Below are 26,907 nucleotides of genomic sequence, written 5' to 3' on the forward strand. Positions count from 1 at the left end.
TGAAAATGATAAGATTGTCATTTAATTACCTTTAAAATACTAAACTTACTTGAGAATGGAGCACATCATCATACAGCGCATTACAGCAAAATGGTCTCAATTAACATAACACACTGACATTATCTCAATATGACAGATATTTTAAAAAGTTACAATAATTATTAAAAAGCTTTCAATAAAAAGTTTAGACACATTTAAGTTTCAAAAGAATATTTTGTACATTTTGGAAAAATATAACATTTACTTTACATAACTGAAACATAAGTTATATTCTTTCTAGTTTGTAAGCTTCCATTATTCATACATTCTCTCTTACATTTTCTTTTAATACATCCTTTTCTCTGGATTGTACATCTAATGCAAAAGTATCACTATTCTGAAGAAAAGCTTGTTTCTGCATTAGTTTCCTGAAAAGTCCATTTGGATTTGCAAGTAGTTCCTCGTATTTTCCACATTCAAGAATTTTACCCTGGCCAAGGACTGCGACAAAATCAGCATTCTGAATAGTAGACAGACGATGAGCAATAATGAGGACTGTCCTCCCTTCCATCAGCCGGTCCAGAGCTTCTTGCACGAGATACTCATTTTCAGCATCCAAAGCACTAGGAAGAAATGGGAGGCAGGGAGCGGGGGGAGGAGGAGGAGGATATTTGTTATTTTAAGGCAGGTTAGTTTTGTATGCATTAGGCTTATTTTGCTAAAACTGCAAAACCTTGCTATTGTTGGTAAAGATGAACCAATGAAGCTGCAGGAAAGTTTTGTGAATATGTTTAGTGCGCACATCCAAGTTATAGGCATTACATGTTTTCGTACACAAAAATATGCATGGAGAAATAACATTAAATTAATTCAGTGGAAAAAAAAAAGTTTTCCTGCAGTATAATAATCTCTCTTTTACACGAAGATCTTAATTTAAACTAAAGATACAAAAAAAGATTTAAGTAGATGTTTCAAAATCAAATTACACATTACAATGAAAAATTATGACACAGTAATACACACATTCTAGAAAGCACATTCTTTTTACAGGTAGAGAAAAATAAGGGGCTGGATAATTTGTGTAAGAGCATATAGAGAAAGAAAGAAGAGAGAACACCTCCCAAATCTCAGTTTTACAGATAGATGATTTATATTTCTTTCTTACCTTGTTGCTTCATCTAAGAGAAGAATTTTAGGATTCTGAAGAAGAAAGTAAAATTGGTTATAATAAGAATTAGATGAGACCTGAATATTTACATCAATAGAGAACAGGATTCAGAGAGCTTAAAACTCCAAGTAAGTGTATTTATTTCATTAAAAGAACTGAGTGTCATTCAAAGCATTACTTTTAAGAAGACTGAATGCTAAGAGGACAAGACAGAAACAACACACTTTCATCTTCAAATTTTGCAAACTGAAGTAAAAGAACATTATTACCTGATCACTATTTGAAAGATACAAACTAAAGGTAGGAAATAATTTTTAACGCATACTTGGCAGCACTGTGGTCAAAAGTTCAATTTCCTATTTACTGCTCTCTTTTAGATGTTTCACATCCAAAAAGGCTCAGCAACCCTCTGCTTGCAATCAGTCTGCTATATATAACTGTTTAGTACCAAAAAATAACAAAAAACAATAAACAGTATTTCACCACAGATGAAATATGTAGTACATAAGAACTAGCATTTAGGAACTCTTTCCAATTAAATAAAAAATTTTTAAAAGTCACCAGCACTCAAATCCCTAAGAAGCCTCTTCTGAATTACAGTACATAATCCAAACTTGCTTGATGAAGTTGACAGTAAAACTTCAGGCTTTATCTGGAAGAGATACTGCACTGCACTCCCAAACACATTAACTTCCCCGCCCCCCCCCCCCCCAAAAATAAAGTCTCTACTCCCACGAACTGAATTTGACATGAAATGCAAACAGTTTTTCAGGATTAGTGGTAAAAGAGAACTGATTTAATGAAAAATTCCCAGTAATCTAGCAGAACTGGGCATGATGGGGTGCTAGAGACACCCATGTGGCTTAACACGAATTTAAGCTGGGTTCAGCAAGGCTCAAAACTTCCAGCTGAGCATCTGCCACAAACTGCCTCCCTGTGAGGCCCCGTGGCTGTCCCTGAACCAAACGCCTTGTCCTTCTGATACTCAGAAGACTCCTCAAATTTGTGCAGCACAGAGCCTTCTCTACAGCTAAACCCATGCCAACCCTTGAAGAAGAAAAAATGACACAACATTGTGCCTGAAATAGTATCTTGTCCCAAATCCAGACCAGGTCCCCTCAAAGCCAAGACAAGGCATCTCTTGTGCTGGTAAGCTGCAACCTAGAAAATTCAACCCATGAGTGACAGACATCTGAACACAGAGAAGTGGTGTCATATAGGAGTTTACTAGCACCACATTCTTAAAGTCTTCCTTCATCCTTGATCTGGTCTTATGAAAGTGAGACATTTTACCATCAGTCTTGACAAGAACTATAAAAAAACATGACTGAAAGATAGGAAGAAGCACTTACATAAGTAAATTGTCTTCAGTTAAACCACTTAGCCCTTTCAAACTTCCTCATTAATGTAAAATATACCGTTTTATTTTTTTAAATATTTTTCCACCTCTCCTATTGAAAGATCTCCTTCTTTTTAACCCTTCCTGCCTCCCCACAAAGTAGTTAAACAGCTATTTGGGTGCTGACTTACCTTGAGCAGAGCTCGAGCAATTGCAATTCGTTGCTTCTGTCCACCTGGGGTAAAAAGCTCAGTAAATTGAAACAGGAAACCAAATGTGAAGTAATTTTAACTGAATGCCTGGGCTGAGCAGAATTAGGCACATGTACTTTAGTAGGGGAATGGAGATGAGGGAGGGATTTTTTTTTTAATAATGGCAGGCTATGACTTAGAGAAAAAAAACTGGTAACAAAAAAAAATAGAATTTTTACTTCACTCTATAGCATCAAGATGTTTAAAATAAGCAACATAAAGACGTACCTGAAAGCAAAATGCCTTTTTCTCCAACTACAGTGTCAAACCCTTTTGGAAAATCTCTGATAAAACTAGCAGCATTAGCTATTTCAGCAACTTTCTGAATCTCCTCTGCAGTCACAGTAGAAGGATCCTCTGCACCATAGGCAATATTTTCAGCAATAGAACAGGAGAACAGAATCGGTTCCTGATAAATTAAAAAACATAACTAATATGGTAGATCTGTAATTGCATCCATGTGTTGTCTATATATCAAATAACATAAATCTCACTTACAAGACCCAGCCTTAATTTCTTGTATATCCATACAAAAGAACATGTAAGCCAGAGTTAACTGAATTAAAAACAATAAAATAAAACAATCTCTCCTAACACCAAAATGGGCAGTGAAAACCAATTAAAATATAAGTTGCTTTTTTAACAGAAAAACTGTAACATAGCCCTCAATTCCTAATATTTGAGGAAGAGTTCAGAAAGAGCTATTCATTCAAACAAAAGAAAACTTCTCTCTGTACTTCACTACACGTCATCATTTGCAACAATTATGATTCTCTTCTTAATCTCTACACAAATTTCATGGCATTTTGTACATTTAATTTATATTAAAGCTTAAAACAGAGAAGAGGACTGGCAGTGATGTACAATGGGAAAATGTGTGACACAAGGTAAGTCCACTCTGTTTATAAAAGAGAGACATTCATATCAGCATGAATCTCCTACTGGTAACTGAAGTGGAATACATACATTCAAAAGGAAAATACTAATGTGCCTTGTGGAAAATGGTTTTTGCACAAAAGCTTTTGGTGGCATTATTACACACAGCAGATGTTTTGAAATGCAACATATACCCAGTTATCCTTATGCTTTAAACCAGAACATCAACCTAACAGTTAATTGCACTGTGAAGCATCTGGGGAGATGAGGGAAGCAACATACATGTTTTAATTGGTCAAACAGTTTAGAGACCATTGAACATCTTTCTGTACTTCCAGAGTTTGGGAGTTGCTAGGGAGGGGGCACTACAAGAGTAAGTGCCAACAGTGATATTTTCATGCTTTCCTAATGGAATCGCGTTAGCCTTGAAACAGAGCACAGAAGGTCAGTTTTCAAGCAGTTGTGTAAAATAAGATTGTGTAACTTCCATTAATACAAAATGTGATTAAATGTTAAGCTTTGTGTCATGTTCTTCAACAAATCAAGATGGTCATACCTATACAATTTGCAACAACGTACTTTCCAGTCTCCACATGTGCACTTTTCTTCTAAGCTAACCCTTTCAATGTTACAGATTATGTAAAAACTGACTAGAGAATAATGGGACTAGCTCTGAATACTTATTTTTAGAAAAAAGCACACACAACAGCAGTTATGGTGAGATGGAGGGATTTCACTCAGAAGCAAGATTATATAGTTTTAACAAGAAGAAAAGTGTGGCATAGCTAGTTGATCACACAAAATTATTTAACTCACTTAGAATCTTTTTTTTTCTTCCTCACCTGACTCACTGTTCCAATCTTTGTCCTGAACCACAGCGGATTTAACTGACGGATATCAAAGCCATCAACAGTGACAGTTCCTTAAATTAAGAAATGATAAAGTCAAGTGTCTTTGACAGGTACTGAAAAGAGGTAGAAATAACAGTTCATAACAGTGACCGCTGGGAAATCACATACTGGTGGATCATAAATGCAAAGCCGTGTAGGCACCACCACAAGGCAACCATACACCCCAGAGGGAAGCACAGTGCATCAGTGGAATAGTCACATCGGGACCTCAAACACAGGAACCTCAACTTTATAAGGTGTATCTGAGATGCAAGGCATCAATTGTCACAAGTGAGAGCAACACACAAAACATACCTGAGATGGGATCATACAGCCTCAACAGAAGGGATACAATAGTCGACTTCCCTGTACCACTTGGGCCAACCAGAGCCGTAACAGAGCCAGCTGGAATGGAAAGGCTAAAATCTTTGAAAATGGATGTTTCTGGACGTGTTGGATACGCAAACTCAACATTCTTGAATTCCAAAGCGCCTCTGAATATGTCTTTGCCTAATGTGATTCCCTCTGTATGACAAAGAATAAAATACAGAAATGTGAACAGAAACAGAAATCAGCTCAGCCCTTCTAGAACTTGCTTTACAGACACCCAACAGAAGTCTCTTTCTCCATGTTAAATCTAGGGATAGCTGCAAGCCGCAATCCAGGGCCACAGGAGTTATACTGCAGCCACGACTGAATCAGTGTGGTACACCACTCGTTCCTAAATGCAATTTCAGATTGCTCACCAGCAGTGAACCTGTAGGCTACCTAGAGCAAGAGGGAGAATTTGCATCTTGCTAACACCTAACAATGTTTGCTTTTAGTAGAATTATCTGAATTTTTAAACCTATTATAAACAATTTAAGTTTTATCAATTAGGAGCAATGAAATAAAATGGCATTGTTACAGGCCAAAGTCCGTTGCCATAGAACACATGCAAAAAGATAAACATTGCAAATCACTACTGCCCTTTCACCGAGCCGCAGAAGTCACCCAAAACATCCTCCTCTTTGGACAAGAGCAGTTCCCTCTCCACTACCTGTTAAATGGGTAGCTTTTAAGCAAAGGCTGCCACTGGAATAAAGCTGCTGCTAGGGTTGTTGCATTAATGGCCATTTTTTAGACTTTTTTTTTTAGGTGGAGAGTATATTTTTAATAAATCCAGGACAACAGTGTATTCAAAGACTGATCAGAGGCATAACTCTTAGGCAACAGTTCACTGAAACTAAAATTTCAGTTTGTGAAATACTGTAACAAACCATCACGAATGAATGATTGCCAAAGTTAAATAAAACCAGCTTCCTTCTGGAGCGCAGCATTTGATTTAAACAATTATCTTAAAAGACTACCAGTACTAGAAAAAGCTTATAAATAAGTAAGACAAAGAAACACAATTTCTTCCTGCCCTGTTAAATCCCAGCGACACATATCCATACAAAGCAAACTAATTGGACAATGGTGCTGCATTCCCAAAGGACAGAGTCTCACAGACAAAGTTCTTACCAGTTTTGTGAAAACTGGCAGCACCAGAGCAGCACTCGAGTAATGTTTGTTCACGCTGAAGACTTGCAACTCAAACCCCTTAATTCTTTTCAGGCACAGCACACAAGTAACCCTCAACTATCCACAGCACGTGGTAGCACACGGCCATGTTTGGTTAAACAGTAACTGGGTAGGAAACACAAGACACCCATCAGTAGCACTCAAGATTTCACTAGTCCTGCTGTTCCTGGAGCAAGTACTTTATTTTGCTTTCTTTTTCTCACATTCCGTCCTCTTCTCCAGGCTCTCAGCTTAATGGTAGCGGCATAGAAATGGCAAAGGGAAGAGCACACAATTTCAGACTCCTTCCTTGCCTTTAATCCATGGACATACACACTGTAGGCTGTTTGTCAGGTAAAAGCACAATGCTCTGTAAACCTCCCTTTGGGAGATGAAATGTATCTGCTAAATCCTGTGCTAGCAGCATAATTCTTACTACTACCAAAGTAACAAGTAATCGCTTATCTTTATTCGCAGTTCCAGTTATTTCACAGTCTATTCCATGGCCGGAAGCACTGAAATCTACTGCAATACAGGAAGTCTGGTACCACAAGTCCTTCCTCTATATATGACTGTAAAAATATCTAAAAGCTATACACAGGATTGTGCTTGTTTCTTGTTTGAATTCTAGATACAGGGAAAAAAGACACTACAATTCGTTCAAAAGATATTTGTTGTCACCACCACCAACTGGAGTTCTGTGAAAATAAAACCTAAGTAGCCAAGAGAACAGATGCTTCAGGTGGGTTTGGACAGTAGAGAAATAGTCTCTTGCCTTTATTGTCTGACGAACCAGAAATCAACTATAATTGGGTTATGAGACAAAGGTTATATACTCTCCTGTACGTAGTTTATACTGAAAGGAAACTTAAACTAAGTTTTCTGTAAGCGTATCCTACATGGAAGTCTGAAACTTTGTCTGATTTATGTTCCATCTATAAAATAAAGATTGTTTTATGGATGTCATTGTTGGTGTGATTAAACAATTAAATACCTGCAGTGGGAAAGACAACTTCTGCCCCAATACTACTGCTTACTCTGTGCTGACACCACTGTAACAATGAAGACCACTGAAATAATCCAGATTTTTTAAAAAATCCCATCCAAATGATGATGAAATCAACAGTTGCATTAGGTTTATGAAGGACACAGCAAACTGCAGTGTGGCACGGGATGTCATGGCAGGAAGTTTACGCTAGCTTCATTGCTAAAGAGAAGAGTGTGTAGCTATCCCAAGAAACAGGACTCCCCAGCTCAGCTCCGCCCCTTCCTTCCTTTCATTCCCCAGTGATGCTTCAGTCCCCGACTCCTATGGGGGAAGAACTCAAAAATTCAGTTTGGCATGTGCTGCTGAAAGGCCCCAGACTATCTGTGCTTGCCAGTCAGGTTTCAAATCAACGTGTCTTACTAAGGAATTGTTTTCACTGGATCAGTATGAACCATTTAAATGTGAGATACTCTTGATGAATAACACCTGGTTTTGAAAGCTTCTCTTTTCAGACTGCTAATTTCTTAGCCATTAGAATGAGCATGGTAAATCTTTTAGTAGAAATATGAGCTACAGCCATCTCACAGCTCCTCCCTCCCTTCCTTTTTCTTCCTTTCACTCTTTTCAGTCTAAAACTGATCCAAGAGAAAGTGGTGATGACATCAAAGAAATATTCCAAGAAGCCAGAAATGAGCATGTCCTCAGTCATGTAACTTTCAAAGTAATATATTTCAAAGCATATTCTGAACTAATTAAAAAAAAAAACCTCACCAAATTTTCAGCTTCTAAAATTTCTGATTAAAGGAAATTTTCATAATCTGTTTCACAGTTAGGAAAAGTCAGACAAATTACCACTGTATCTTACATTCTTTCAAAAGAATGTAAGCCAGGACTACCTTTAAGTATTCCACACAACCTCGTGAAGTACTGGTGACCAATAAGAGAAAAATCAACCTATGAACAGTAACAAACCAAAGACCCACCATTAAATGGAAGTTGGGGCTTCCTTTCAATAAGTTCCCATAGGCGTCCACCAGCACCGAGTCCTTTCATTAGCTCAGAATAAAAGGAACTGAGACCTAAACAAAGAGCAGAACAGTATTATGCATCCATATGGGATGGAAGAGCTGAAATAAACACAAAAAGCAACCTAGAACCAAAAATGGATTAAGACAAATGTAAAATGTCTTATTTCTTCATTTTTTGTGTGTTTCAAAATAGGGTAACCAATTTCAAAATCTCTGAATTCCAACAGAATAAACATACAAAATAAACCACTTCCACCTTTAAATGCGTATTGTGTTAAGAGTGATTTCAGGAGGGAAGAAAACGCAAGGTATATTAAAATAGGTTTACTGGTTTCTGATTTCAGAGCAACAAGCGCAGCACAAGGTCATGAGTCTGTAAGTGTAGACAGGGTATTTCATCATGCTGCTGCTGAGGACGATCTGAAAGCTTGCAACACAAGGCACTAGCCATGATGAGAAGCTGTCTGCTTGGAAAAAAGAGCCAAAGCACCTACATCCTAGAGCAGGGCACAGGGGAGAAGGCATGAGCCTCACAGAGTGCTTTGAAACCAAGATAATGAGGTTTGCAAATTCACAACCATTCATAAAAAAGCATTCTATAAAATGGACAGCAAATACTAATTAGAAAATGTTTTTAATTTTCATAACCTGTGTTCAGTGTTTGGTAGAAAACACAGCAATCTGTTACAACAAACCAGTGCAAAGTCCCAAATTATGCAGTGAACTTCACAGTTCGTTGCATGAACTCCTAGATGTATTGACGATGACATACACCGAGCAGACTTAGCACTTTGAAGATTTATATGCCTTGTAGGTGTCAAGGAAAGCAGGCCTCTTGTGGCAAGACACCTTTAGTTCAGAGTCCCCTTGAGAATGAGCTCTGTGCAGAACTATCTTCTTCAGAAATCTTAAGTAGAATTTTAAAATGATAATATATGATAAATACTTTTATCAGTGCTTCTAACCTTATTTTTAATTTATTTAACATTAATTTGTCCCACGTTTTTTCGAAGTGCTGTTTTTTCAAAGTATCTGTCTGTTAACAAAACTTGGATGATTTAAGTGGAGAAGAAAGGGTTTTGGTAGTGAGAATGGGTGCCACTGGAATTTTGATATTCAAAGAAGCAGGTTTTGTGAATTTTGCCCTCAAGTGCATGTTTGTACTTCCCACCATATCAGGCTTAGTCTTAGAAAAGACGAGTACGGAGGAGCAGCATTGCCCTGCCAGTCTATCAGAAGTAACACACTCATTGTAAAGAAGGAACCTTCCAATCAGTTGTCAAACTTGAAAGTACTTTATCTTCATTTTTTCCCTCTATGCAGTAGTGAAGACTGCTCTGTCAAAAATATCAACAGTTTGTTTCTGGGCCAGCAGATTAGAGACTCTGAGCTTCAAGGAGGAGCCAGTCAGTAAGGAAAAAGAAAAGCTTAGCACCTGTCCTGGTTCTGGCCAGGATAGAGTTAATATTTACCTGAGCTGGGTGGAGAACTGAAGCTGGTAGCCCCTATGGCTGGGATAGTTAACTAATTAGCTAACAGCTGGGGTTAATTTACCCAAATTAGCCAAAGGGCTATTCCATCCCATCTGACATCATGCTCAGTATATAAGTGAGGAGGATGCTGAAGGGAGGCCCTGCTAGTTGGAAGAGACTGGATGTGGAGATCTGTTGTGAGCTATTATACTGTATTTGTGTTCCATCACTCTATTGTTTTCTTCTGTCATTACTGTTAAATTTACTTTTTGTTCAATCTCAACCCGCGTGTTTGGTTTTTTTTTCTCCTGGTTTTCTTTTGTTTGTCAAATCTCCTCCTATTCTCTCGGAGAGTGGGGGGGGAGTGAGAGAGAGACTGCGTAGTCTGGTCCCGATCGGGGCTGAACTACGACAGCACCAGAGTGCAGTGTTCTGCTGGCACTTTTTTACTCTTCCAGCTCAAGACACTGTATACTGAATTACAGCTACGTTCTACACGCCTTTCTAAATAGAGTATGTTTAGCACAGACCCACATATTTTGTAAAAAATACAATACCAGTGTTATTTCTTTACACAATATACTAAGCATCTTAATTTAGATGCAAAGAAAATTAAAATAATATGTATCTGTCACATACACACATTGAAAAAAATAACGTCTGTATTCCTTTGGGAAAATGGAAAGCTTATATTAAGTTATAAATTATTATTTTAATTGACTCTTCAGAAAAAAAAAAATATATATAATTTCTTGGGAAGATCATTTGGAAAAGACTTTTAAAGAAAGCCATATCTTTTAAGAGCTTCTTCCCTCCCACCCCCATACTGACTGTAACGCTTTGAAGTGAAGAAAATCTAATTTCCCATTCCATACCTCCAATGCTTATTCCAACCCAGAAAGCATACATTAGGAAAGATGAGAGTTCACCAACTGTCATGTAGGCACTGCCCATTAGTAATCCTCCTTTGTATAAGACTGAGAGAACAATTAAGTTTCCAGAAAGGCCAGTCTAAGGAAAAAGAAGAAAAGGCAGATTTTGTCACATACATCTTAAATTTCATCCTCTAAAATATTGTTTCAGAATCTTCCTTCTAATGAAAGAATTCCCATACTATGGGTATCTAGATTTTCAAAGGACTGAGTTAAATTTGAACAAAACCAATTCTAAAGCAAACCAAACCAGCAGCCAGGCAGACATCCAGTGGCACTGCGCTGCGCTATCCAACAAGCATTCAAAAAGCAAGCAACTCTTTTTTGGTTTTTCCCTGAAGCGGGAACGGAACACCGAATATTACTCTCAATCATCATTAAAGGAGAAGAGTTGATAGTCTGCAGTTATGTTGCAGTTTTGGAGTACCACTAAGCAAACTCACTGCAAGCTGTTATGGAAAAATGCAGTCCCACCCTCCCTCCTCCACCTGCGCACTCCCCAGCATCCTTTGCATTGATCCTCATCTCACCAGGAAGCCAAACCGGTAAAATGCGAAGGGTGGGGGAAGGTTTCCCTGGTTTAGTTCCCTGAATAGGAAATATGAGCTCAGATAAAATGGACCAACCTAAGGGGCGTGGGGCAGAAATAGAGGCTTAAAGTGGCTTTATCATACCATTGTATCTTGAGGTGCAGTTTCACAGCAATTTAGACTGAGTGAAGTCCTGTCTGCCCATAGTTTTATGTAGTTGCAATTTACACTCAACTCATTTATTTGCAGATTTGTAAGTACCCTTATGAATTTAAAAATAATTGACACTTAGCATAACATGGTTGGTTTACTTTCACCAAAATATACTTACTGCTCCAAAGAAGCCTGCCCGAGCTAGTGCCTCTTTTTTAGCCAGTTGTAGCACATAATCAACTTTATTTGTATACTTCTCCATTTCAGCCACTTCTTGCCCAAAAGCTCGAACGGTTCTTATGTTTCCAATACGCTCTTCAGCTAACTACATTAAAGCAAAGAACAAAACAAATACACACAGACATACAATTTCAAATGTTCATATTACAGAACATTTGAAAATTAAACCAATATCATTACACTAATCTCCAAATAACACTCCTTTGGATATCACTGAAAAATTTCTCACGCCCTCTTCCTCCTCTCCCTCCCCTCCCTTTTTAAAAAAAAATAAAAATCTATTAAGTTAAAGGTAAACTGCATGCCCAGGCAGCTTAAAAAGAACTTCAAGATTGCCTTAAGTGCCAGCAGAGAAGGAAAAATATAAAAGTAGGGTTAAAAAAACCCCTTAATTTGATGTGAACAACATGCATAAGAAAATTACTAATTATAATAACTTGCAATAACAATGTGGAGAGGGGAAAAAAATAAAGAATATTCTGTTCTACACTAAATAATGCAAGAAAGCCTGCAGTTACTTCCTGAAACAATTCCACTCATTTGATCAAAGCAACACTGGGAATTAATTTAGCTCAACTACTAATGTCTCATTTCAACTCAGTATTTTATTTTAGGTTCTAAAGAGCAAAGTTTTAATTCTATAATTCCCTCAACTGTAACCAGTTAAACTAAGTTGTTAATAGACACTGTGATGGTCTTACAAAAAACAAGGCCCCCTCTTGTTAGTAAAAATATTATATCAAAATATAATTCTCCTTCCTCCATCCCCCACTCAACCTGAAAATTTGAATGGAACGCTAAAATTGCTTGTTCATTGCTTGAAGTCCCACACCTGGTTTAGAAAGGCATAAGCTTTCCTTCAACACAGAATGAGGAGGATAAACAGAAAAGGGCTAATCTTCCTTCTGCACAGTCAATTTGCAGAAGTCCTACCTACACAGGACATCACAAATCTGATAGAGCTGATAACTGTGGCTATTTTAACTAGGCCTTTCCTAATTATACTTCTATGCATTTTAATGATGTTTCCCCACCCTCAGCCTGTGAGAAAAAGGTCACTATCACTACTGTTTCTCTGATAGTGCTTTGCAATATTTCAGTGCAGTCCACAAACACAATGAAGGCCCCTCTACAATAGCCTCTTTAGAAACAGCAGCTTCCTCTACTTTCCTCCCAAATATCTGGGTATGGGCTGAGATGCTCAGAAAAGTTTAAAAAATTTCAAGCCTCATAAACATGAAAGAGCTGACAATAAGGTCAAATGTGAAGGATTCATTCCAGAGAAGGCTTTGCTAGCAAAGTTTTCTTAAAAGACAGATCCACCTAGGATGGCTTCAGACTCCTAACCACAGTCCAAGAAAAGTGTTTTTCAAACCCAGGTACCAAATTACACAGGACCTCATAGGCTGATTTTTTTATGCTCTCCCACAGCTAAAGCCTGATCTCCTTATCCTCTCCTACATTTCCAAATTCTCAAGGCCTGGTACTTCCACATTAAATAGTTATAGACAGCTCTTTACAAAGCATGGTTGGTTTTGAGATCTATGAATAAGTGTTACTGAAGTTTACCTTTCATACTGTTCAGGTGCAAAAATACAGGCTCGGCATGGCTTAGGGCAATGAACAGTACAATTATCTTCAGAAGATCTGTAACTTCAGGGATGTTAACCTAAATACAGTAGAGCAACTTTGAAGTTAATTAAAAAGTGTATGTCAAAAGATTACCTGTGTGGCTTCTGCAAGAGAATCTTGGGTCATTTTAGTAAGTTTTCGCAAGTATCTTCCATAAATCACAGCCAGGACAGCCAAGGGTGGCACCACGCTCAGAACAAATGCAGCAAGGCTAGGAGACACAAAAAACTAGAAGAAAAAGGTATGTGTCAGGGGTTAGTATTCAGATTTAAAAATAACTGACTGGAGTACTGAAGTGCAACTTGCCTTGCTAGAGTTTTCTAAAACTACTAGGATTTTAATTTAGTGCTGCCATGCTTTCATTTATCATGTTTTATTTCTTCCAGGCAAAACATCCATTCATCCACAACATTTGGCAAATGTATCCCACGGTTAGAACAAAGGATTATAAGCAAAGTGGTCTGGACTTCATTTCTAGCTTTCTCACTGGTTCGCTGTGTGGTCCTAGCCAAGTATCTTAACCTGCCAGTAAACAGGCCTACCAGGAAACCTCTTGGGATGCTGAAAGACATATAGTTTCTAAAGCGCTTACACAACTTTTGAATAGATGGCGTAATACAGAAAAATTGACTAGAGAAATATCATACGGTACTTCTGGGTAACCGCGGAACAGATGGAGTCACCAGTGCTCCGTAGCACCAACGAATGCTCATAACCTGGAATAATGGATTTAATTTACTGTTGCAAAACCTTATCACTTCTAACAACAATCATCATCAAAGCTCCTAAATAGATTCTTTTAATTCGATTTCTTGAAATTAGATCTAATGTGTTTTCACTTCATCTTGCTTTCTGTATTCAAAACAGAAAAATCTCCAGAAAAAAAGTCAAAATTTACTTAATTGACAGACTTTATAATTATTTCATAATAATCTCTTCTTTCTGGGTAAGCTTTTGTAGTCCACCTTTTAACACTACATCATGCCAGCATTTTTGAGTAGGATGCCTTATATAAATCATTCCAGTTAATCTACAATAAGAAAAAAAACCTTAGACTATATTTGCTTAAATAAATACAGAAATGTGTAATTTTTATCTGTGACAAAGCATTAAAGCTTTAAAGTGTCATAGTAGAAATTCTTAACTGTTTCCAGTAACATCAATCTTGGATGCTTATTTCTATGAAGAGACTTTTTGCTATCTGTTTTGAACTCCAGGTAGACAGCAGAAATTACCACACTTTCATTTAAGATAACGGCCACCAACATATCTTTTCTTCAACAAATATAACAAAATTAATGCCACATAAAACATCAAGGGAAGTCAGATTGTTATGTAAACCAACTGACCACCAAGAATATTAACTGATGCACTGCACTGAAGCCTTCATTAACATTCTTCCTACCTAAATATATTTTTTACTGACAGACTAAAGCAGAAAGACTAAAACTTGTAAAAATCCTCAGCAGCAATTTGGTATTCAGTGCTGCCTTTGCTCACCTAGGCTTTAGCCAGAGTCAATGCAATTCAATGACTTTTACATCAGGCCCTTCACACCCTATTTTACCTACAACCACAGGAACGTTATCATTGATTTTAGAATCTTCAGTAAAAATAGAGTTAAGCTATTTGCCTCCTATACTTTGCTTGATAAATTTGGGCAGCAACAGTAGTTCATTTCAAATCCTCAGTCTCTGTATTGTGGCTTTTGAGTAAACGTCAAGTGGCTATAGGCACCTCATGTATTGCAATGCGGTACATAAAAGTTTTTGTAGACACCCAGTGAAAGACCCTCATGCTCAAGAATACACAAGTTTCCGGACTGAATCACATTCACATATTACCTAACAGAACTGAAACAAACAAGAAACTACAAGAAGTGACAAGCAGGGAAGAGACCACCATACCATCATTCCAACCCCTACAGATGCTTGCGCTCCTGCCCTGAGCCCATCTGAAAGGTTTTCAGTCACTGAACGGCCCAAGAGGGCTGTATCTGAAGATAAGCGGTTTATCAGCTCTCCTGTTCTGGTCTTGTCAAAGAACGCAGTTTCTTGCTTCAGGATAGAGGAGAACATGGTTGTTCTCAAACGTTTCACAATTCTTTGTCCTGTCAGAAACAGAAGTCAGTCAAGCATGGCACACAAGCCTTCACACAGACACCAACAACATAAAAATCACAGGATTACACAGCACTGAACAAATCACATTACAGAGTTTTAATATACCAGAAGAGAGTGAGCTTTAAGATGTCACGTAACAGTAAATAAAAATGAACAAGTATTCCAGCATACCTATCTTTGCATTATTAGTTTACCTTTGATCTAGCTAAAAAAAAAAAAAAGCTACTGATTCCAAGAGGATATCTCAGCCATTGCCAAGAATTTACTTCAGATCATTAGATATACTGACTCTGTGAAAAAAAAGATGACTCCCAGTAATACTTTTTGCTTCTGTTTTTACCTGCAGTCTGCATGAGGTAGACACGAGTAGCATTAGCAGCAGCACCACATAAAAAGATTCCACTGAGCAAGGCACACATGCTGGTCAGGCTGTGAGTGAAGTCTTCACTGGGATTTGTATAAATAACATCAATAACTTTCCCCAGAAAGAAAGGGGCTGACATGGTAATGACACTGGAAACTGTCAGAAAGCCAACAGCAGCTGCAAATCAACAAGAAAAAGGAAAGGAAAATTATTCTGAATTAGCAAGATCATTAATAGTACATATTAAATATTTTTCACTTGAAATATATACTAAGCTTGTGAGTGCCAGTATTAAATAATCAGCCTTCTTTCAGGCCCAATTCTGAACAAGATATTTTAAGTCACTCTATAAATTAACTTAGGCAAGATACATTTTAAGATCCTGAAAGCCTCTGTATACAATCACAGTCCTGGAATTGCTGCTTTTGTCCAGCCTTCCACACCAGCATCCAAAAAAGTATACTTTTCACAGCTGTTATCCTTAGAGAGCATAGACAGTTACCAAATTTTCCGTATCTCGCACACAGTCCTTCAGCTCCTGTTTGGTTTGGGTTTTATTATTCAAGCTTGTTACTGTATTAAAGCTTCCAGTTGTGTATTTCTGAGATAGCAATGGACTGAAGTAAAGATCTGACCTGAGAACTGTCTAAACCATGCAATTTTATTGGGGGAAAAAAACCCATAAGAATAATTTGATTTACTTCTGATTGGCAAAAGTAAGTTTGAATTAGAAGTACATTTGCTGATGAGCACAGCTCTTGAATTCCAGTTGCAAGATCACCTGTGGAACCACCTGTGTAACTGTCTGGTGCTGTATCACAGAGTATGAGAATGACACTGGACCAAGACTTAGCCTTTTGAACTTTATCTGCAAAGAAATTTCTTGAGCCAAGAACATAGCTTGATTCTGACAAGGCAAGCCAAGCTTGGAAGGCTGAGAGCTAGAAAAAAAAATCCCATCTTAATTGAAAACTGAACAAACTTGATATGAAAACCACTCAACCACAACAAACAATGCCATTTATACAGCATAATTTTCCAACAGCCAATCCCACAATTAAAGCAACCATTCACAGGATTGCTACAAAACTACTAGCAGATAATGCCTTTAAATGCAGAAAGACACTGTACTGAAAATCCTGAAGTTGCCCAAGTTTTAGTTCCATTCTACTGAGCTGCTTCTATCACTTCTACAACGAGGACAGCAGAGAGGCTCCCAGCAGCGCACTGCTGAAAGCAATACTTCTAACATCCATCACAGATGGCTTGATCTCTCTTACCACCTCCACACACACTTGGAAAGCTTTGTTTCAGTTTTTACTCGAAGTATAAATACAGCTGTGCACTTAGGGTGAAGAATTCGGGGTACAAAAAATGCACAGCTGCCGCCACCGGAAGCAAATGCCTCTTTGCACCTTCACTGCAGTGCCCCAGAGCAGCCCTGGGAGAGCTCCGCACGCTGCCCAAACCAGCTTTATCCTTGCCGCTGCGTCCATTCTTATTCAAGATTTGTTTGCTATCTTTCTGTTGTGTTACGCTCAGGCCAGCAAGCACGTGAAAGATAAAGGACTCGGATCCTTAACTTGAAGCTATAGAAACTATGAGGAGCCAGAGTGGAAAGGGAAAGACTTCCCACTGCAAGCCTACAAGATCCATGCCATAGACACATCTCACAAGCATATCATCTGCTAGCTAAACCTTCATAAGAATGACTGACCTTATTAACAGGATGGTGGCATTGATATATTCAAGCTGTGAAGCAGCTGGGAAATGTCCAACAAAAGCCAGGTCATCTCCTGTCAGGAAAAGCTGGTCTGTAAGGCAGCTGGAGACGGTCAAAAGGATTGCTTACAAGCACAGTGCTGCGTGGCAGCTCAGTCTCCAGCAGTCCAATTTCTCAGTTATAGATGGAACTGGACATATGAACTGCATATATATAAATATTCAGTGAAGGAAGTGGGCTATATAGCAAAAAAATCCCATATGTCTCTGTCTAGTGGTACAGCCTTCCCGGCTTGGATTTACCTTCAGCTCCTTTTCATTCAAACTAGCATGGCTTTCACTGTAATTACTTCCAACAGCCTTAACTGAACTAAAAGCAAATACTAGTACATAAAACAAACTTAAGACTACTAAACTATTTAAACACTAGGCAAAGTGTCAATAATTTAACAGAATGTAGTCCTGAAGATGAGGGCTTATATAATCCAGATGTCACTTTTAATTTTCCCCTTAAGCAATACGCCCGCCTTTATTAATTTAATCACAAATCACACGCAAAATAAGGTTCCCTAATTTAAACCCTCACTTTGATTATACCAGCAGAACAATTAGAAAACAGCACAGATGCCAAGCTGTTGTTCTTTTTTTTTTTTTTCGTTTTAAACTGTTGACTAATTGAAGAAATAGGAATCAGCAAACACTCACTCTATCTCCTCATTCAAAGAAGTGCTGGCATTGTGATAACCAGCTAAAGGGAGGAGTACGAGGTGTTCAGCAACCAGATATGAAGACACTTCAGTGACACTGGAGGCTGTTACTGACAGAAAAAAGGTCAGAGTAAACTTCATAGTATGTTTCACATAGCTTACTCTGTTACCCAGGAAATTATGTCAAACAGAAGACTGTATTTTGGAAGCTTTATTTTTTAGAGTAAATCTGTTTGTAGGCTCTGAGATGAAAACAAAGAAAACGTGAGGCAGATCAATGGACCTTATAAAACCAGGGCTACGTCAAAGTGGCAACAGAAGCGAAGACAAGGCAAGTGGCTCCAGCAGCAGCTGAGCACTCCTCTTGGAAACGTTAGGCAAACATTTCGCTTGTCTACTTGCACAGAAATCCAGATCACCGCACAGACAAAGTAATGTCTTCATCACTATTAAGGTCAACGTGCTCTCTGTTAAGGCTAATGTGGGCTTGTTTCTTGACAGATCTGCAACTTCATTTCACCGTGGTTGTACCTGAGGGCAAGGAATTGGTCACCAACTGATAAACTGGGACATTTAGAACCAGTAACTGGGGAGACCTATCAGAAACTTCTCTTCAGAACATGGACTAAGTGACTCCAAAGAGTCATAAACCAATTTACTATGTGCAAGAACTCCACCAAGAGAGTAAGTTTCTAATTTTGCTGGTTCTTACCAGAGCATCCTTCTCACTCAGTACAGTATGTGGAAATGTATGAAGCCAAAAAAAAATTGCTTGTAAGCCTGATGGGGGAAGGGCTTTTTAAAACACAAATACATAAAGATCCAACTTCAGATGAATCAAGATCATTCAAGCCAATTGGGGATGGACAGAAAAATGAGGTCATGATGATGTTTGGCAGTGCATGGTAACGCAGCAACAAGACACATTGTGTTTTTACTAATCAGTAAGGTTATGAATGTTGCCTCCCAGAATCTTTTAAGTATTTTACTAGTTTCATTTGAAGATCAGGGCAGGCATGTCAGAAAGTAAACTTTGGATTTGTGAGAAGTACCATTCTACCTGTGACTGAGAATTTTATTCTAATACATGGTGACTTTTTTAGCCTAACACTGAATTTCCACAAGGGCATTTGAAGTGACGAATGAAGTCTACTGCATTCTATCGTGTGCATGCACAGAGATCGGGATCTTCAGTTGTTCTTTCATGGGAGAAAGATGCACATGCACTGATAAGTTTTATATTTATTGGTTAGGTAAAGTCCATTTCCGTTTGGTGAACCCTGGCCCACAAGGAATTTGTTTTGGACTAATACAGGGAGGTTGAAGGACTGGTATCAACCCTGCGAAAAATCAGTTCTGCAAATATTTACTTCAAGAGAGAACCTTCTGCCAGAGTACACCATAAGCACTTAAGGATGTTCTACATAGTTCTAGGTTAGGTATGACGGGGGTGGTTTTCTTTCTGTGTTAAAATTCACACGTGATATCTGGACTGCACCAACTAGTATGCAAGAAAAACCTTTCAGAATCGTTCTCCTTACATGATTAAGAACAACTGTAATACTGTGATCAGAAAAAAAATACAGTTAATGCCTGACAGCACGGTTGTACACTGCATTCCTGGTGCATTTTGGAAAGCTGCTAGCTTCTTGAGTGGAGTTGTCTTAATTTGCAGGTATTGTCAATATACTGAATCTTGGAAGTTACTATTTCCAGTAATGATCACAGTTCTTAGAAATTGTTTATTGGAGCATTCTATAGAGAGTTTGATGTGCTTATTGAATCCGTAGTGCTTTTTCCTTTCTTTTGTTATTTTTTTTAAGCATGAAAGAGCAGTTCGGGTTTTCAAATGGCAAAGACTTGTTTTCTTTGGTACAACAATGTAGTTGCACAACTTACTGGAAATATCTTCAAAACCGCTCATGAACAGGCTGGCATACGGTGGGTCATCTGACTGACCAGGATTATACAACAGTTTGGAGAAACTAACAGTCGCAGAAAATTGCTGTTGGACAGAATTAAACAAGAGAGACAAACGATACCTTTAAGATAATATTTCAAGAACAAGACCAGTGTCCCGGGTTCCGGGGGCACAGCGAGAAACCAGCACAGAAGTGAGCCCTTGTGTATCGGCTGGTGGCATCCCTCATGCTCAGAACATTTACACGATATGCAAGAAGTCTATGATCTTGAAAAAAGCCTGCTCTTTGAGTCATGAGGCATTCACGATTGACAGAAATCACCTTTGAGTAGCTCCTCAGTGAGGCTTGTATGATCAAACAGGACAGACTTAACAGGAGCCCTTTGCTATGGAACAAACAAAATATCAAGGAACCTTTGTGGAGTAGGCTGCAGAGGGTTTGCCAGAAGAGCTTTCACAGAAGCGTCCTTCCTGGTTAGAGCAGAACACAGTGATTTGAAGAAGCCCTGGGAAGAATGGGAAGAGCTAATAAGACTGCCACTTTGCACAGGAGGGAAGGAGGAAGAGGCAGCAAGGCACATGACGGAAGGCCTGTGCAGAGCTGTGCAAAACCTCTGCCTGAAAGCAAAGGCGGAGGCTTCACTCTGTAAGACAGTATCTTCACTTTCTGTTAAGAAAGATGGTATCCCTATTTTACAATTTGTTATTATCAATACAAACAGTACCACAAGCAAGTCTTTTGAAGACATCTAAAAATAGCTTGTCACAAATAGGTCTATTTAAGAACCCACTGAAATTTTTCTTTTTCACTTTTTTTTTTTTTTTTTTTTGCCATTGTGGAAAATATGTGGAGACCTCATCACCCACATACAAAATGTAAAGCAATCCAGGGTAGGGGGAAGTGGGATGCTATTGTTTTTATTTCTAAAAGCTTACTAACATATCAAAACCCACAACAAAAGGACGGCTCATATAGCCAGGCTAGAATCCTCTGAACGTTTTCAACAGCTTCCCTGGACTACTGCTTCAGGACAAGGCACCACTCTGTAGTTCAGGTACAGCAGAAGTACAGATTCACTCAGAAGAACAGGAAAACACTAGTAATGTCTGTATTTTATCACAACATGTTAAAATAGCACAAACCATTAATTGTGCACTCATAGAGTTCAGTTGGAGATATTTAAAAACTAGAATTCCTCTCAAAGAGAAAGTATTTTAAAATCTGTTGTATTTTCTCATGATACTGATTTTCCTCAGCCAAAAAAAAATCAGCCAAGTTGCTAATCACTGAATGTTTTAATAAAATTAATTATTAAAATTGTCTTTGAACTACAGTGCAAAGAATACACCTAAAAAATTCAGGTAGTGTTAGGTACAACATTTTAACTTTTTTTTTTTTAATTGCCTTTCTTTAAGAATTGTTTTTATGGGTGCTTATTCCTTACCAGAAACTACAAAAGATAAATCTACAGCAATCCAACACTTCTCCTTCAAGGATGAGAAAGTCCATCACCTGGTGTAACTACTTGCTAAAGTACAGAAAAATCAGATTATGAATAAGGCAGTGCTCTTCTGATTTCACGGCAAATTTTAACCTAGAGGAAAACAGCTACTACAAATTATGCCCAAAATTCTAAAATAAAACTTCTGAAATAACATTTCTTGCACATCTCCAGAAAAGACCTGTGTACAAAACAAATCTTACTCAGTGCACAGGAAGTGTTATACAGGGAAAGGGCACACTTTGCTGTTGGATTTAAAATTTCAGAGTTCCTTGTGCTTACTTCATAATTCAATAGAACTATTGTTTCCTTCCAGTGTGGTCTGGCTAAAGAACAACAGACAGATTCTCACAGAGAGAAACAAGGGGGCAGGAGGAAATAAAAGGGATCATTTTGAAAAGGCATTTTTGTGGCCTCGCACACGCAGCAGGACTTAATAATTTCAGCAGTGGCCCTGTACTCTCCCTTGGGAATTTAATTTAACTGAAGACACAGGTTTACCTGACCTGACTGCACAGGATCAGCCACAGAATTCCTGAAATGACTTGTCTCCTTTGTTAAACCTTCAAGGTACTACAGAATTTACGAGCTCCTAATTTCACTACACAAAACTGTGGCCACTAACAGAGTGAATTCCCATCATACTATGTAGCCATCTTTTAACCAACTTTAAATAAGAACAACAAAATTTAACACACATGTCCAGTTTAAAATGTATTTGCAGCTCTACCCAGCTCTAGAAGTAACTGGACATTAAACATGGAATATATTACGCTGAACCTTCTTTCTTTTTTTGACAGTATGATATTTGGTAGTTATTTTCATTCCTGAGAGCCTCCAGAGGGTCAGAACCTCCTTCTGCGAGGAGAGCACTGCAAGAGGCTCTGCGTGCCAGCAGAGTGGAACTCCTGGCCAGAGCACACCGCTTCTTCTGAGCCAGCGGGTTGTGAAGTGGCCCCGTGTAAAAGAAGATCTGACCGTCTCTTTCGGTGCCAGTCACAAGCAGAGCAGGTCACCTTCACCTCTGTACCTGCACTCCTCAGCTGACACCATTTCCCCACCGCACCAAGATGGGTGAACTCAGTCTCGCTCAACTTTGTCACAAATCATTGTCTGCTTCCCAGGCCTCCACTGTCATCACTGCAACTACTTCATCTTCTGTGACCGTGAATTTCAATACACAACTACAACAAGCAGAATATCACAACCCGTGCACACGGAATCGCAGAAAAGGTACATATCGCTTCACTCCACGCTGGTAATGCTATATACCTATGTTACCAACTACTGGTTATAGAAAATGTAAAAGATCTGGAAGAGGACTAGTTTCTCAGTACAGAGATACAACAGGAACAAAACACAGCATATTTTAACATAATTTAAATTCGATGGGCAGATGTGATTTCCTTACAACCACCTACAAGGCATTTTACCCATATTTGTTATTCCTGCACTCTATAATTCCTGCACTCTATATTTTCCTTGTGAGCTTCTCTATCCTCCCACTTCATTACAACTTAACAACAAAAGTTTTCCCTTAAGCAGGGTGTCAATAAAAAAAAAAAAATTTACAAAAATTAACTCCTCTCCCAGAACCAAGACTAACAGAATGCTGAGAAGCAGTTATTACATTTGCGTGTTTTTTCCATCCTCATGATTTGACACAATCAAGGTGTTGCGTTGGGTTTAGTTTTTTTTTTCTAACTTTAATTCAGGCCATTTTGTAATCTCAAAAGACAAAACTGCATGTAGCTGATTTTTAGTAACTGTGATAATTGATTTACTTAGACAAAACCATCAGCAGAGTGCGCAGATTAACGATACTTAGCCCTATTTTAACACAATTACAAACAAGTATACCGTACCCTGTCTGTGAGAAACAAGCTGACAGCAAGTGCCCAGTAAAGGGAACTAAATTCTCAGTTAGTTAGGAGCCTTTGGCTTCTAAAAGCCATCCTTAAAATAACTGATTTATTTTTTTTTGTTTCAATTACAATGGGGGGGGAAAAAAAGAACTCCATTGTAAAATCAGCAGGTGATGTAACTGATCAGATACTCACTTCTTCATCAAAACTGAGTAGACTGAACATCAGTTACCGGCAAAGGGCTTTTTACTTTTTAGCCCATATGCCAGTGAAGAACAGTAGTCCTGAGCAAGACTGAAGTGTTACTGAACATTACACCTTTCCCCTCTCCATCCAGCCCTGACTTATCAATTTTCCCCTGCTTTTATGTGGCACACCTGAGACAGTGGTATTAGCTGCATAAAACAGGTGTTCACAGCATAGAAATAATTCTAGTTTCTTATATAAAAATTCATTTGGATCCAAATCATTTTGGCTATGTAATGACAGCACATAATGAAGCTCTGCAATATCCACTCTATATATCCACTGTGCATAAAATCTTGTTTAAGGGATTTCATGTTTCAAAACCACCTCTTTATCTAAGTTTAACTCACTACCTCATCTCTTTTCTCTCAAAGACCGTTTACCCATTACATGGGAACTACCCAAATTTTTGCAAAGTCCTATGGGCCTCACACTGCCATGGCAGCACGTGTGCTGCCCACTAATAAAGATGGTTTAAAAAAAACAAACCACATAATAATTTGATATTGTTTTCCTATTGACATTTGACTAACCATTACCATATTATCGCCATGAGAAGCAATGTCAATAAAAGTTTGTTTCTGCTCTTTGTAGACCGTATCACTGTTGAGGGTGATTTATATGACCATGGTGTTTGACTTCACCATATGGACATTAAAAATAAATAGTTTTCAAAACATAGAATCATAAAATCACAGAATGGTTAGGGTTGGAAGGGACCTTCAAAGGTCATCTAGTCCAACCCCCCTGCAAGGGGCAGGGACATCTCCAACCAGATCAGGTTGCTCAGAGCCCCATCCAGCCTGGCCTGGAATGTTTCCAGGGATGGGGCATCCGCCACCTCTCTGGGCAACCTGTGCCAGTGTTCTAACATCCTCAGTGTAAAAAATTTCTTCCTTATGTCCAGTATGAATTTACCTTGCTCTGTTTTAAAACCATTATCTCTCATCCTACCACAACAGACCCTGCTGAAGAGTTTCTCCCCATCTTTCAGGGAGGTATACAGGCTCCCTTCAGGTACTGGAAGGCTGCTGTCAGGGCTCCCTGGCCCCTCCTCCAGGCCGAACAGCCCCAGCTCTCTTTAGGCAAGAAATTATTGGGAGACAGAACTCCAATTTATTTTTTTTAAAGACTTAGGATTCCCGTTTTTACTTCATTCTATACAGTCTCAGGCCCGAGTTTTATTGCAGGCCAGCATTAAACACGCACGGAGGCATTAATCAACGCTACAAGCAAAACAGAAGGGTTCTGTAACTTCCAAAACTTTTGCCTTCCCTTCAAAACAGCAAATTAAGAGACGGCAAGAGGAGAGGAGGAGGAGGGACGACAATGCATGTTTTTAGCTTTCCACACGTATCCAATGCTGGCTCGGAGATTCCAAGCTGTGCTCCGATGCTACCGTACACGCAGGTTCGGTAGCGGAGGGGGAAAAGCCGCCCTTCCCCTGCCCCTTGCCCCCCGGCAGCTCCGGGCTGCCCCCCAACCCCAAGGGGTCTCCTGGGGCGCACCCGCCACGCCCTCCCCGCTCGGACAAAGCCCCAGGGGCGGCCTCCGTGTGGCGGCGGGACGGCCCCGGGCCGCGGCCGGTACCTGTCAGTCTCCAGCGCTCGGGGTGCGCCAAGGCCAGCAACCTCCGAGCCTCGAAGCGCGGCGCGGCGCCCGCAGCCCCCCGCGGCGGCGGCGGCGGCGGCTCGGCGCCCGCGGCGGCGCTCAGGAATCGGGGGGCGCTGCCCGCCACCGCAGGCGGGAGGAGGAGGAGGCGGCGGCGGCAGCAGGACGGCGCGCCCGGCAGCAGCAGCAGCGGCGGCGGCGGGGCGAGGGGGGACGTCCCGCACCTGCTGGCCGGACGCGGCGGGGCGCGGAGGCCGGCGACTCTGCCGGCGGCCTGAGCCCAGGCGGAAAGCGGCGGCGCCGCCCGCCGCAGCAGCGGTAGCAGCCAGGGCAGGCGCGGCGCGTAGCCCGCCATGCGGCCGGCGCGGCGGAGCCGAGGCGGCGGCGGCGCTGCTGCTGCTGTTGCTGCAGCCGGTCCCCGCCGCGCGGGTCTGCAGCAGGAGGAGGCGCCTCCGAGCCACCGCCGCCGCCCATGGGCCGGCAACCGGGGACCCGCGGCGGCCCCGGGACCTGAGCCGGTCTGCGGCGCGGTGATAAGGCCGCAGTTGTCGGCCGGCTCCCGACCGCTGGGCCGCGCCTCGGCACCCTGCCAGCGCCCTCTGCCGCCGCCCGGCCTGGCCCGGGGATGAGGCCGGGGCCCGCCGAAATGGCGCCCGAGTCTGCCCTGCCCTGCCCTGCCCTGCCCGGTGACGGCCGGGTCCCACCCGGGAGGGGGTTGGCGGCTGAGGCACCCGACCCCGGGAGAAGGAAGGGGGGAACTGTGCCCAGGTCACCCGGCCCCTGCCTCGGAGGGGCACCCCAGGGAGGGAGTTTGCCCCCTTCCCCGGAGTGGCTGACGCCAGGGGAGGCCATCTCAGGTGGCCTGCGTCCACAGCGCATCCTGCCCCTGTCCCGTGGGCTTGGTCTCGGTCCGGACAAGAGAAAATTTCCAGCCTTTCAGAGGCAGCACGGGCCCGACCCCTGTGTTCAGGCTGCCAGATCTGTATGGACTGGGCTTGGGTGCCCTTGCTCGGACTGGAGGCTACGGGATCGTACAAACAGCCCTGCATTGTTACGATTTTGTTTGCCATTTTCCTAAGAATCTGCTGCTCCGATTTAAGCAAAAGAAGCCGAGTCACCAGGGACGTGGGTTTCCTGAGGCTGTGCAGTGCTGGGAGCCAGAGCAGGGAACAGACCCTGCTCTCCTGGTGTGGGGTGCCCGATATAAACCTACGCTTTACTTTTAAAATTTTAAAATTTTGAGTCCAGCTGCTTTGTGAAGTAGTTAACGGCGGCTCACCAGAGTTTGTTGGCAAGAGCACCGTTTGAACAACCACGCTCTAAAGCCTGCGAACGAGTGAAACAGTATTAAAAGGTCAGGAGAAAACATGAATGCGGTCTTTCCTTGCCACAGATGATACAGTCAGATTCCCAGTACTTAGGGAAATGAAGGGGCTGGCACAGACAGCGAGCGTGCTGAGAGATGGAGGGAGCCTCATCCTGGGAAAATCGCCCCCTTGCCGGAGCGGTTTCCTTTGATATTGGAGTAAATTAACATAAATCTTCCTCGCAGCCCTCGGGTGACGGCTGAAACGTCTTGAGACCCACGCTGCGAGGGCAGCGGAACGGCAGCCCCACCTGACATGTTTGTTTTCCCTCCTTTCGGCGCCCAGGCTGAGGCGAGCCCATGGCTGCCGGTGAGCAACGTTTCCGTTAGGGGCTGGCCGCTGGCCGCGCCTTCCCCTCCGCGCCCCGCCAGGGGGCAGGGCGGCGCCGAGCCGAGCCCAGCCGAGCCGAGCCCAGCCCCGAGCGGAGCCGAGCCGAGTAGAGCCGACCTGACCCGAGCG

The 26,907-nt window shown here is 40.9% G+C and overlaps 1 protein-coding gene across 1 annotated transcript; it reads right to left on the bottom strand.

Moving 5' to 3' along the window:
* On the bottom strand, nt 1–25,540 carry ABCB10 (ATP binding cassette subfamily B member 10). The gene is made up of 13 exons (XM_086744195.1): nt 25,061–25,540; nt 15,484–15,684; nt 14,928–15,130; nt 13,114–13,248; nt 11,327–11,473; nt 10,409–10,544; nt 8,017–8,112; nt 4,819–5,028; nt 4,456–4,535; nt 2,966–3,146; nt 2,678–2,721; nt 1,145–1,179; nt 1–602 (listed from the first exon to the last, which is right to left on the bottom strand). The coding sequence occupies exons 1-13, from the start codon at nt 25,434–25,436 to the stop codon at nt 299–301; spliced, it is 2,148 nt and encodes a 715-aa protein (XP_086600321.1). The 5' UTR covers nt 25,437–25,540; the 3' UTR covers nt 1–298.
* Nucleotides 25,541–26,907: the final 1,367 nt, after the last annotated feature.

This window comes from Chlamydotis macqueenii, chromosome 3 (genome assembly GCF_036417535.1).
Source record: "Chlamydotis macqueenii isolate bChlMac1 chromosome 3, bChlMac1.mat, whole genome shotgun sequence".
NCBI lineage: Eukaryota > Metazoa > Chordata > Aves > Otidiformes > Otididae > Chlamydotis > Chlamydotis macqueenii.

Bases quoted from the DNA above. Each gene is read 5' to 3' on its own strand.
- ABCB10 (XM_086744195.1), bottom strand. From the start codon at position 25,436: ATGGCGGGCTACGCGCCGCGCCTGCCCTGGCTGCTACCGCTGCTGCGG. The intron at 11,474-13,113 runs GTAATCTTTTGA...GCTTTAATGTAG, and splicing joins CTCTTGCAGAAGCCACACAG to TTAGCTGAAGAGCGTATTGG. The intron at 8,113-10,408 runs GTATGGAATGGG...CTCTTTGTTTAG, and splicing joins GGTTGGAATAAGCATTGGAG to GTCTCAGTTCCTTTTATTCT.